The sequence below is a fragment of the Piliocolobus tephrosceles genome, chromosome 21 (assembly GCF_002776525.5).
Source record: "Piliocolobus tephrosceles isolate RC106 chromosome 21, ASM277652v3, whole genome shotgun sequence".
Lineage (NCBI taxonomy): Eukaryota > Metazoa > Chordata > Mammalia > Primates > Cercopithecidae > Piliocolobus > Piliocolobus tephrosceles.
Window position 1 is genome coordinate 7,873,213 of NC_045454.1, and position 12,843 is coordinate 7,886,055.

The 12,843-nt window shown below is 53.5% G+C and overlaps 1 protein-coding gene across 1 annotated transcript in view; it reads right to left on the minus strand.

Annotated features, from left to right (window-relative positions):
- MYH14 (myosin heavy chain 14) overlaps nucleotides 1-12,843 on the minus strand; it is a 103,078-nt gene that overhangs the window by 68,320 nt on the left and 21,915 nt on the right. Inside the window, exons 7-10 of the mRNA XM_026448385.1 lie at nucleotides 12,161-12,253; nucleotides 11,429-11,492; nucleotides 8,676-8,774; nucleotides 6,945-7,085 (exon numbers count right to left, since the gene is read on the minus strand). Coding sequence (XP_026304170.1) covers nucleotides 6,945-7,085; nucleotides 8,676-8,774; nucleotides 11,429-11,492; nucleotides 12,161-12,253 — 397 coding nt within the window. The remainder of the gene's footprint in view (nucleotides 1-6,944; nucleotides 7,086-8,675; nucleotides 8,775-11,428; nucleotides 11,493-12,160; nucleotides 12,254-12,843) is intronic.

A 12,843-nucleotide genomic window follows, 5' to 3' on the forward strand; every position in this document is an offset into this window, starting at 1 on the left:
TTTTTTTTTTTTTTTTGGAGCTGGGGGACAACTGGTGTAAGGTCTGTGGACTGGATAATAGTATTGTGCTGAAGTCGATTTCCTGGTGACACTGCGGGTCTGTGGTTGTGTAAAAGAATGTTCTTAGGAAATACACACTGATGTTTTCAGAGGGGGTGGCAGGATGAATAACAGCCCCCAACAATACCCATAACCTAATCCCTGGGACCTGTGAATGTGATCTTCCATGGCAAAAGGGACTTTGCAGATATGATTAAATGAAGGATCCTAGGCCGGGCGCGGTGGCTCACACCTGTAATGCCCGCACTTTGAATGGCCAAGCCGAGTGGATCACTTGAGGTCAGGAGTTCGAGACCAGCCTGGCCAACATGGTGAAACCCCATCTCTACCAAAAATACAAAATATAAGCTGGGTGTGGTGGCGAGTGCCTGTAATCCCAGCTACTTGGGAGGCTGAAATGGGAGAATTGCTTGAACCTGGAAGGCGGAGGCTGGAGTAAGCTGAGATTACACCACCGCACTCCGCTCCAGCCTGGGCAATAGAGCTAGACTCCATCTCAAATAAATAAATAAATAAATAAATAAATAAATAAAGTAAGACACATCCTCACAGACCCACAGTGCATCTGGCCCAGCAAACTTAATGATCATTCCTTAACATCAGCTTAGACCCCATCCAGACCTGGCTTCCCTCAATGGCCTTTAAAATGGCTCCTGGCCGGGCACGGTGGCTCAAGCCTGTAATCCCAGCACTTTGGGAGGCTGAGACGGGTGGATCACAAGGTCAGGAGATCGAGACCATCCTGGCTAATATGGTGAAACCCCCCCCATCTCTACTAAAAATACAAAAAACTAGCCGGGCGAGGTGGCGGGCGCCTGTAGTCCCAGCTACTCTGGAGACTGAGGCAGGAGAATGGTATAAACCCGGGAGGCGGAGCTTGCAGTGAGCTGAGATCCGGCCACTGCACTCCAGCCTGGGCAACAGAGCGAGACTCCGTCTCAAAAAAAAAAAAAACCACAAAAAAAAAAAAAAAAACAAATAAAATGGCCTCCTGCAGTTGGCTTATGAAGCTGTGTTTCTGCCAGGCCCCGGGGCGCATCTGATGCCCTGATGACTTGGCAGTCAGCTCTTGTTGCTCATGTGAGAGGCCAGCACGCCTCCCTGTGTCCCAGGCTACCTGCTGAACCTCTCAGCATGGCATTTATGGTGCCAAGGGCTGGCAGGTGGAGATGTGAAGTGGGGAAGGAGATGAATGGACACCCTGCCTTGATTGGCCCCAAATGCTTTCTGCCTTGGGCTCCCTGTGGGTGACACTGAGGTGTCCACCTCTCTCTCTGGATCATGGGCTGGCTTTGGGGTCAGATGTGGATTCCACCATGGCTCTGCCTCCTCCTCCTGAATTGGGGTGAGTCCTAGGACAGGACACCCCACCTCCCTGACCCTCTGTCTCTTGTCAAAAGAAGAGTCTGTGAAAAGGTGACCAACTCCACCCCTTGTAAGCAAAACACAGAAAGCAACTGTAATGAGAGCTCATTCATCCACCACATCAGCAAACACAAAAAAGCTTCCAGCTATGGTTGCTGCGTGCAGGTGGATACACAGGTGCTCCCCGTATTTGGCTGGAGGAACTGGAAACTAGCGCCACCCTGTGGATGGCGACGAGGTAGATTCTCTGCAATTTAAAAAATGCTCATGGCCGGGCGCGGTGGCTCAGGCCTGTAATCTCAGCACTTTGGGAGGCCGAGGCGAGTGGATCACAAGGTCAGGAGATCGAGACCATTCTGGCTAACGCGGTGAAACCCCGTCTCTACTAAAAATACAAAAAAATTAGCCGGGCGTGGTGGCGGGCGCCTGTAGTCCCAGCTACTCGGGAGGCTGAGGCAGGAGAATGGCATGAACCCGGGAGGCGGAGCTTGCAGTGAGCCGAGATCTCGGCACTGCACTCCAGCCTGGGCGACAGAGTGAGACTCTGTCTCAAAAAACAAAACAAAACAAAAATGTCCAGAATAGGCAAGTCCGTAGAGACAGAAAGCAGAGGAGTGGTTGCCAGGGGCTGCGGACAGGGCCTGGGGGGATAGCTAAGGGGTGTATGTTATCTTCTTGGGCTACTGAAAGTGTTCTAAAAGTGACTGTATGATAGATGCACAACTCTGTGAATATACAAAATTCTATGGAATTGCACAGTTTAAATAGGTGAATGGTGTGACATGTGAATTATATCTTAAAGCTGTTCAATTCTTTTTTTTATGCTGAACACAGACAAGAATCACAAATCTCTCTGGACATGGCATTTCTTTTTTTTTTTTTTTTTTTTCTGTTTTTGAGATGGCATCTTGCTCTGTGGCCCAGGCTGGAGTGCAGTGGCATGATCTTGGCTCACGGCAACCTCCACCTCCCAGGTTCAAGGGATTCTCCTGTCTCAGTCTCCCGAGTAGCGGGAATTACAGGCATGCACCACCACACCCATCTAATTTTTGTGTTTTTAGTAGAGACGGGGTTTCGCCATGTTGGTCAGGCTCGTCTCGAACTTCTGACCTCGTGATCCGCCTGCCTCCGCCTCCCAAAGTGCTGGGATTACAGGTGTGAGCCACAGCGCCCAGCCGGCATTTCATTTCTAAGAATTGTACCTACAGGTCTGTTTCCACATGAGCACAAGAACCTACTTACAAGGATATTCACAGTCGCTTGTTTGTTTCTTTTGGACCCAGAGTCTCACTTTGTCGCCCGGGCTGGAGTGCAGTGGTGTGATCTCGGCTCACTGCAGCCTCCACCTCCCGGGCTCAAGCGATCCTCCCACCTCAGCCCCCCAAGTAGCTGGGAATAAAGGCGCCCACCACCACGCCCAGGTAATTTTTTGTGTTTTTTGTAAAGACGGGGTTTCATCATGTTGCCCAGGCTGGTCTCAAACTCCTGAGCTCAAGCAAGCTGCCTGCTTTGGCCTCTGAAAGTGCTGGGATTACAGGCGTGAGCCACCGCGCTGCCTTAGCATTTTTTTTTTAATTGTTCCAATAGTAATGGAATGGAAACAACCAAGGCTCTATCTGCAAGGGACTGGTTGAAAGAATCATAGTTTATTTAAACAATAAAACCTTACGCAGCTGCAAAAAGGAGTGAGGTCCACCTATACATTTTGAACGAGAACTATGGCCAAAATATACCAGTCAGTAGGAAAGGGCAGTGGTGGGTGGAGGGGGAGGGTGGTTCAGAGCATCCTTCCACGGGAATGATGAGCTGAGTAATTTGTGACTTTGTTTTGGGGTTTTTTGAGACGGGGTCTCATTCTATCACCAGCCTGGAGTACAGTGGTGCAATCGTAGCTCACTGTAGCCTCCTACTCCTGGACTTAATCCTCCCACCTCAGCCTCCCAAGCAGCTGGAACTACAGGTGTGCACCACCACACCTGGTTAATTTTTTTAATTTAATTTAATTTTTTAATTTTTAGTAGAGACAGGGTCTCACCATATTGCTCAGGCTGGTCTTGAACTCCAGGCCTCAAGTGATTCTCCCACCTTGGCCTCCCGAAGTGTTGGGATTACAGGAGTGAGCCAATGATGAACTGAGTATTTAACTCCAGCACTGCCTGGCCCAGACTAAACTAGGCCAGAGTGCTGGGCCAGGGGCCAGGGGGGTCTTCAGTGGAAGGGTAGGGAGCCAGCTGGAGCAACCAACATCCAGGAACTTTTTTTTTTTGTATGGAGTCTCGCTCTGCTCCAAGCTGGAGTGCAGTGGTGAGATCTTGGCTCACTGCAACCTCTGCCTCCCGGGTTCAAGTGATTCTCTAGCCTCAGCCTCCCGAGTAACTGGGACTACAGGTGCACACCACCATGTCTGGCTAATTTTTGTATTTTTAGTAGAGACCAGGTTTTACCATGTTGGCCAGGCTGGTCTTGAACTCCTGACCTCAGGTGATCTGCCCGCGTCGGCCTCCCAAACTTGGGATTACAGGCGTGTGCCACTGCACCTGGTCGGAACTTTTGAAATCGCTTCACGTTTTTTTTTATCACCACAGTGATGTTGACATCTGAACATCAGCTGTGGGGCTAGAGAATGCCACCTCTTACAGAAAAATAATATGTGTCTTTTCTTATACTCCTAAAATATTTCTGGAAGGAGACACAAGAAGCTTAACAGTGGGGAACTAGGGCCAGGGAAGAGCGGGAAGGCTTGGTTTTGTCACATTCAGGTTATGTCACTACATGCATAGGTTGCTGCAAAGTTTTCATTTCTGAATTCCAAAAATCAGAGCTGCTGCCTGCACCCGCCACACAGCAGGGCAGCTGCCAGGAGGGTCACATGAGCGCATGGTGACAAGAGGCCAGGCAGGACCTAAGAGGACAGGCTGGGAGGCCCAGGTCCCCATTGCAGCCACAGTCTGAATTTGTGTGCCAGCTGCCCAGCTGCGGAGTCATGCAGGCCGGGGAATTATGCAACCATGGTTGGGAAATGCAGCGGGGTGGGTGTGGGAGAGGCCCGAGACCCTGTGTCAATAGGCCACAAGAGGCCCGGCTGTTTGCAGCCTGGGTAGACAGCCAAGCTACGCTCCATTTCCAGCCCTTCCAATCCGGCCCTGGAGCCAACAATAGCTCCTGGGGCCTCCCACAGTGCCAGAGGCCAGAGGACAATTAGACCCAGAGGCAGCCCTGGAAACACCTAAAGGTCTTTCTTTGGAGAGCTTGGTTAAAAGAATCATAGTTCATGCAAACAATGAAACATTATGCAGCCTCTGAAAAGGCGGAGGTCCACCTACGTACTTGTTACGGATTGAATCATGTCTACACCACCCCCTCCTAAAAAGGTATGTTGGGGATCCAAACCCCAGGACCTCAGAATGTGACATGATTGGAAACAGGGTCATTACGGATGTAATGAGTAAAGATAAAGTCATACCAGAGTGGGGTAGGAGGCCAGGTGTGGTGGCTCATGCCTGTAATCCCAGCACTTTGGGAGGTCAAGGCGGGAGGATCACTTGAGGTCAGCAGTTCAAGACCAGCCTGGCCAACTTAGTGAAACCCCGTCTCTATTAAAAGTACAAAAAAATTAGCCGGGTGTGGTGGTGCACGCCTGTAATCCCAGCTACTTAAGAGGCTGAGGCAGGAGAATCTCTTGAACCCGGGAGGTGGAGGTTGCAGTGAGCTGAGATTGCACCATTGCACTCCAGCCTGGGCAACAGAGCGAGACTCCATCTCAAAAAAAGACAAAAAGCTTGCGGGGGCGGGGGAAGTGGGGATTTTGGACACAGATGCACACACAGGGAGCTGCCATGTGAACACAAAAGCAGAGATCAGGTGATGTGACTATGAACCAAGGAACGCCAAAGATTGCCAGAAAACTACCAGGAGCCCGGGGAGAGGCCTGGAGCCAATTCTCCCAGGACGAACCACCTTGCTAACACGATGATCCTGGGCATGTGGCCTCCAGAACCACAAGATGATCAATTTCTGTTGTTTTAGGCACTTGGTTTGTGGTACTTTGTTAGCCTAAGCAAACTAATGCAGCACTGAAACACAGCTGCTGTCAAAATATGCTGTTTGGCAAAAACAGTGGGGGCACAGGCTGGGCACAGCACCTCATGCCTGGAATCCCAGCACTTTGAGAGACCAAGGAGGGTGGATCACCTGAGGTCAGGAGTTTGAGACCAGCCCGGCCAACATGGTGAAATCCCATCTCTACTGAAAATAGAAAAATTATCCAGGCGTGGTGGCGGGTGCCTGTAATCCCAGCTACTTGGGGGGCTGAGGCAGGAAAATTACTTGAACACAGAAGGCGGAGGTTGCAGTGGGCTGAGATCGTGCCACTGCACTCCAGCCTGGGCGACAGAGTGAGACTCCATCTCAAAAGAAGAAAAAAGGGGTCGGGCACAGCACCCTGACATGGGGGTGATGAGCTGAGCACTTAACACCAAACAACCGGTGCCGCGCAGCCTGGGCCAACCTTGCAGCTCTGGGCCAGCATCCTGGGCTTTCCCTAGACCCTCAGCAGCCTCCTTCTGGTCTCAGCACCACCCACTCCAGCGTGTCCCTCACACGGCCCCCGAGGGGTCTTCTTGCTCCCAGAGCTGACTTTGTCCAGCTGCTCCCAACCCTCCCATAGCTCCCCAGCACCCCAGGATAAAGTCCCAACCTCCTAGGCTGGTGTTTGAGACTCCCCACCCCTCTGCAGCGCCACCACCAGAAGTGTCAATCCCTCAAATATGCCGCCCCTTTCCTGCCTCAGGGCCTTTGCACAGGCTGTTCCCTCTGCCAGGAACACTCTTCCCCCACATCTCCAGCGCTCATTTCCTCACTTCCTCAGGACTTCACTCAAACATCCCCATCTCAGTCCGCCCTCCCTGAGCCCCTGCTTAAAGCTGTGCCCCTCCCTCCCCAGTCCCCTGGCTTATCTTTCTCCATGGCGCTCATGGTCTTTTTTTTTTTTTTTTTTTAAGACGGAGTCTTACTCTGTCACCCAGGCTGGAGTGCAGTGGTGCAATCTCAGCTTACTGCGACCTCCGCCTCCTAGGTTCATGCGATTCTCCTGCCTAAGCCTCCTGAGTAGCTGGGATTACAGGTGCCCACCACCATGCCTGGCTAACTTTTTTGTATTTTCAGTAGAAACAGTGTTTCACCATGTTGGCCAGGCTGGTCTCGAACTCCTGACCTCAAATGATCCACCCGCCTCAGACTCCCAAAGTGCTGGGATTACAGGCTTGAGCCACCGCGCCCAGCTGCACTCACAGTCTATTAACAGGCCATGTGATTCCTTATTGACTTGGTTGGGGGCTCTCATTTTGTCAGCTTCCCCAAGGCAGAGATGTCTGTGAGTCTCATGTCCTGCTCTGGCCCTAGTGCCTGCACCCAGTAGGTGCTCAATAAACACTTCAGCAAAGAGATCAGGGCATCATTGGCCAGGTCCCCGGCTCTCCGTGGGTGCCCCCCCACCCCTGGCCTCCATGGGGCTCACTCACAGATGATTTCCTCGTGAGTGAATCCCAGGACCCGCAGCGACTCCAGCGTCTCCTGGAAGAGTTCCCGCTCCTGGCCAGGAGAGGATGATGGCCCGTTGGTCAGGAACCGGTACTGGGAGCAGGGCTCGAGGAGGAGGTCGGCTGCACAGGCAATGAGTGGGGTCAAGGTCAAGGGTGGGCTGTGGATTCGGACTCATCCTGGATTCATCAGTGGCAATACCAGGACATGCCACATCCTCTCTGTCAAGCAGGTGGAGGCCTTTACTCACAAGTGTGGTGGGAAGGGTCGGGGATGGAGTGGGTGTTTAGCACCTATGAGACCACCACTCTCTCTCTTTTTTTTTTTTTTTGAGACAGAGTCTGGCTCTTGTCGCCTATGTTGGAGTGCAGTGGCCGGATCTCAGCTCACTGCAAGCTCTGCCTCCTGGGTTCACGCCATTCTCCTGCCTCAGCCTCCCGAGAAGCTGGGACTACAGACGCCCGACACCACGCCCAGCTAATTGTTTTGTATTTTTAGTAGAGACGAGGTTTCACTGTGTTAGCCAGGATGGTCTTGATCTCCTGACCTCGTGATCCGCCCGCCTCGGCCTCCCAAAGTGCTGGGATTACAGGCGTGAGCCACTGCGCCCGGCCTTTTTAAAAAATTTTTTCGAGACATGGTCTTACTCTGTTGCCCAGGCTGGAGTGCAGTGATGCAATCACGGCTCACCACAGCCTCAAACTCCTGGGCTCAGGCAATCCTCCCATCTCAGTCTCCCACATAGCTGGGACTACAGCTGTGTGCCACCACGCCCAGCTTATTATTATTACTTTTTATAGAGATGGAGTCTCACTATGCTGCCCAGGCTGGATTGGAATTGCTGGGCTCAAGCAATCCCCCTGCCTCACCCTCCCAAAGTACTGGGATTGCAGGCATGAGCCCCCGCCCATCCTATACCACTCCTCTTTGCTCCCTCCACAGGGACTTTGGAGTCTCTAGAAGTGCCCAGAGCAGGCAGGGGCCACTGGTTGGCAGAAGCAGTAGGGCTGCAGGCCCAAGTCAGCACAAGCCATGTGATGGCAGGGGCCGGCGCCCAAGGACATGCGGTCTCAAAGGCCACAGTGAGGGGGAACCTGGATGAGGAGGGGCTACGTGGCCGCAGGAGCCAGGAAGCGGCGTCAGCCACCAGGAGGAAGGAGCCAGGAGCAGAGGGAGCCACAGGGCAGTGCCAGCCACTGCAAACAGGAGCCAAGGGCGCTTGGGCAGCCAGAGGAGCAGGGAGCAGGGACAGGAGGACTTCTGGCAGGAGCCGTGGCCTAGGAGCCAGAGCAGAGGGGAGCACGAGGCAGCAGGAGCCGAGAAGCAACACAAACCAGCGTTGTCAGGAACCAGGAGGAGCCTCAGCAAAGCCGGAGTCACCCGCCGGAGTGAGGAGAAGCCGCGCGAGAGAGAAGCCACGGAGCTTCGGAAGCGAGCGTGAGCAGGAGCCACCAGGCGGCGGGGGGCTGCGTGGCCTTGACAGCGGGCGCGAGCCAGACCCGGGACAGAGCTGGAACCAGAGCGCAGCAGAACCCACCGTGCGACAGACGCCACTACGCAGCGAGGGCCGGGGCTGCGGAAGCCTCATGTGAAGTAGGCGTTTAACGGAGATTAGAGCCCCCCCCCTTGCTTCCTCCCCAGAGGGGGTCCCCCAGAGAGACGAGGTACCCACCCTCTCCCTGGTGAGCAGGGTGAGACGGGGCGGCACTGACCTTTGAGCTGCTCTCCAGCGCCCCCCAGCAGCTGGTAGAAGATGTGGAAGCTGCACTCGTCCTTGGCCTGGCGGATGGCGCGCGACTTCTCCAGCAGGTCTGGTCACAGCGAGTCAAGGTGCTAGAGGGGAAGGGGCGGCCCCGACGCTGCCACGCCACTACAGGAGCCTGCCCTGCCCACGCTGCCTCCTTCTCTCCTATGGAGCAGTGGAGTCGTTCACAGCCCAGGCTAATGACTTTGCCACTAACTCGATAAGCAGCCGTGCTCATGTCACGTAAGCACTTGTGCCTCAGTTTCTTCATCTACCTGTTCAAGGGGCTCAAAAATAACACCTTTATGAGACCTTCCTCTCTCTCTCTTTAGAGACAGGGTCTTGCTCTGTCTCTAAAAAACTCATCAACCCTGTGGGTGCGGTGGCTCACGCCTGTAATCCCAGCACTTTGGAAAGCCGAGGCAGGTGGATCACCTGAGGTCAGGAGTTCAAGACCAGCCTAGCCAACATGGTGAAACCTTGTCTCTACTAAAAATACAAAAATTAGCCAGGTGTGATGGCAGGTGCCTGTAATCTCAGCTACTTGGGAAGCTGAGGCAGGAGAATTGCTTTAACCTGGGAAGAGGAGGTTGCAGTGAGCCAAGATTGCGCCACTGCACTCCAACCTGGGTGACAGAGTGAGACTCTGTCTCAAAAACAAAACAAAACCCTCACTGATCCTGGATGAGCTGCTGTGAGGATAAATGACTTATTGTGCATGAAGCACCCTGAACAATGCCTGGTTCAAAGTTACCCGCGGGTGCGAATGTCTCCTGCCATTAGTACTCTCCCAGCCTCAGCTTCCCCATGCAGATACATCAGCTCCCATCTTCAACTAGACTGTCTCTGCATGCTCTCCCGCCTAAGAAAGTCACGTGTCAAACTTACATATTAAAAGGTGGCAAGCCGGGCGCGGTGGCTCAAGCCTGTAATCCCAGCACTTTGGGAGGCCGAGACGGGCGGATCACGAGGTCAGGAGATCGAGACCATCCTGGCTAACACGGTGAAACCCCCGTCTCTACTAAAAAAATACAAAAACTAGCCTGGCGAGGTGGCGGGCGCCTGTAGTCCCAGCTACTCCGGAGGCTGAGGCAGGAGAATGGCATAAACCCGGGAGGCAGAGCTTGCAGTGAGCTGAGATCCGGCCACTGCACTCCAGTCCGGGCGACAGAGCGAGACTCCGCCTCAAAAAAAAATAAAATAAAATAAAATAAAAATAAAAGGTGGCAAGACTCTTGTTTTTTGTTTTTTAGACAGGGTCTGGCTCTGTTGCCCCGGCTGGAGTGCAGCAGCACAAGGCACAGCTCACTATAACCTCCGCCTCCCCAGCTCAAGTGATACTCCCACCTCAGCCTCTTGAGTAGCTGGGACTACAGGTGTACACAACCATACCTGGCTAATTTTTAAATTTTCTTTATTTTAGTAGAGATGAGGTCTCACTATGATGCCCAGACTGGCCTCGAATCCCTGAGCTCAAGCGATCCTCCGGCCTTAGCCTCCCAAAGTGTTGGGATTATAGGCATGAGCCACTGCACCCAGCCAAGACATCTTAGAGTAAAACAAAATACCAGACACTTTGCTTAACCCCTCAAACTCCTGGCCTCAAATGACCCACCTGCCTTGGCCACCCAAAGTACTGGGATTACAAGCTTGAGCCACCATGCCTGGTCACTAATTTAATCACTAATTGCTAATAACAATAGCTTGTTCTTGAGTGCCTGCTATGTAGCAGGTGCTGTGGCCAAGCATTTAACTTCAAAATCCTCCAAACCCCTCTAGGATAGGTTCTATGTTCCTTCTCCTTCTACAGAGGGAGAAACTGAGGCAGGGAAAGGCCAAATCACGTACCCGAGTCCTCAGAGTCTCAAAGTGGCAGAACTGGGATTTGAACCCAGGTTGGTATGATTTCTTCACCCATTCTCTTAATTTCTGCACTCCCAGAGTGCCTGTGTTTTATCGTTTAATTTCCTTTAAACACCCATATGCCGTCTGAACAGAAAAGGGTGAACACAGCCGGCCTGAGATGCTCCCCTGGAAAGGCCTGCTGGCCAGGTGGGCCCCTGGCTAACGTCTGGGGACCTGGATTTCGGGAGGGTTCCAGCATCCTCTAACAGGATGAGAGGGGTTGGCTGGGCCTAAAGGGTTTGTGCAAACACCGTGGTTTACACTGATCACCTGCTTTCCTCCTGGGAGTGTGGAATTTAGGTTCATACTAAGGGCGGGGGGCGGGGGGTGCAGGTGGGGATGTGACCAGCCCCCAATGAAAACCCTGACACCGAGTCTCTCTGCGCTTCTCTGGGACAGCATTTCATAAGTGTTGCCCCATCTGGTGTCCTGTGTGCCTCTGCTGGAGACGGTTCTAGGAGCCTGTACCTGGTCCCCGGGAGACATGGCCCCACGTGCCTGTTCCCTTTGCTTACACTGCTCTGTTATCATTTCACTGTCATGGGTCACCATGAATGCCACTGCAGGCTGAGTGCTGGGACTCCCCTTATGGCTGAACTGGGTGGACACCAACCCACCACCCCATAGCAAGGCTGTACTGGCCTCATACATACCAGAAGTCCCACCCTCCCCTCCCCATGCAGATGCCGCCTGAGCACTGGGTCCCATCTGAGTAGCAGGGAGGGGGTCCCTGCGGTGGGAGGTGCTTGCCATACTCAGTGCTGTCTGAAAGGCTGCCCCCTTCGGCTGCCACCCCCATGGGCTGTGACAGGATACAGGTCTCAATGTTGGCGCCCACGATGTACCCGGCAACGTCGAAGTTGATGCGGATGAATTTGCCCTGGGAGAGACCAAGGTGGGTGGGCTTCAGCGGAGGGTCCCCTTCCCCGCTCAGACCTGAAGAACAGCCCAAACCCCACACCCACTGCTCCCAGAGCTGGGGCTGCCTCCGCACTTCCTTGCTCCCTCTACCTGAACCCCATCCTATGGTGAGTCCCCAGCGAGGGACTCCATGGGAATTCAAGGTCTTGGCTCCTTGGACTTCTTTCCCTAGCCCCCCGGTCCCCAGCTGCTCCTCCCTTGGAATCAGGCACCCAGCCTCCAGCCCATTCTCCCTCAGACCCAGGGATCTGGGCCCCCAGCCCCTCCTCCCTCAGACCCAGGGATCCGGGCCCCCAGCCCCTCCTCCTTCAGACTCAAGAGTCCAGGCCCCCAGTCCCTCCTCTCTTAGACCCAGGGATCTGGGCCCTCAGCCCCTCCTCTCTTAGACCCAAGGGTCCAGGCCCCCAGCCCCTCCTCCCTCAGACCCAGGAGTCCAGGCCCCCAGCCCCTCCTCCCTCAGACCCAGGAGTCCAAGCCCCCAGCCCCTCGTCCCTCAGACTCACGAGTCCAGGACCCCAGCCCCTCCTCCCTCAACAGATCCACATGTCTTTCCCCCTGAAGTCCACTCCCAGGTTCCCAGTTCCTGTATCCCTGACACAGCCAGCACTGCCCACCCCTGGCACTCACGAATCGGGAGGAGTTGTCATTCTTCACTGTCTTGGCGTTGCCGAAGGCCTCTAGGATGGGGTTGGCCTGAAGCAGCTGCCGCTCCAGCTCACCCTGCCAGGCACAGGAGATGATGCATGAGATCAGTGAGAATGGGGCAGGAGGCCAGGCCAGCCCAGCTCAGGCTGTGTCTCCAGTTGGCTGAGTATCTGTGTGTGAGGGGCCTTTGTGTGTCTGGGTGTGTGCCCACTTCCTGTATCCGGGTCTTGCCCATCTGTCTATTGTGAGGGGAAGAGGGAAGCATCTCCAAGACATATTGTTAAGTGGAAACCAAATCAAACCAAGCCAAACAAAAAAACAAGTCGCAGAACAATGTCTACAATGTTATCCCATTCATAAAATATGAATTAAGGAAGAAACACCACAAAACAAGATTCTTAAATCTACAGATATATACATGTTTGTAAACATATGGAGAAAGGTCTGCAAGGATGCACACCAAACTGTCAACAGTATAAGGCACTCCAAGGAAGGGGACTGAGGGGAGGAAACAGGAATTTCATTTCATCTGATTTGTTGTTGTTACAATGAATGTGTACTCATGTGTTGCTCATAGAAATTCTGGAGTGCAGTGGCATGGTCATAACTCATGGCAGCCTCAAATTCCTGGGCTTAAGGAATCTCACCTCAGCCTCCTGAGTAGC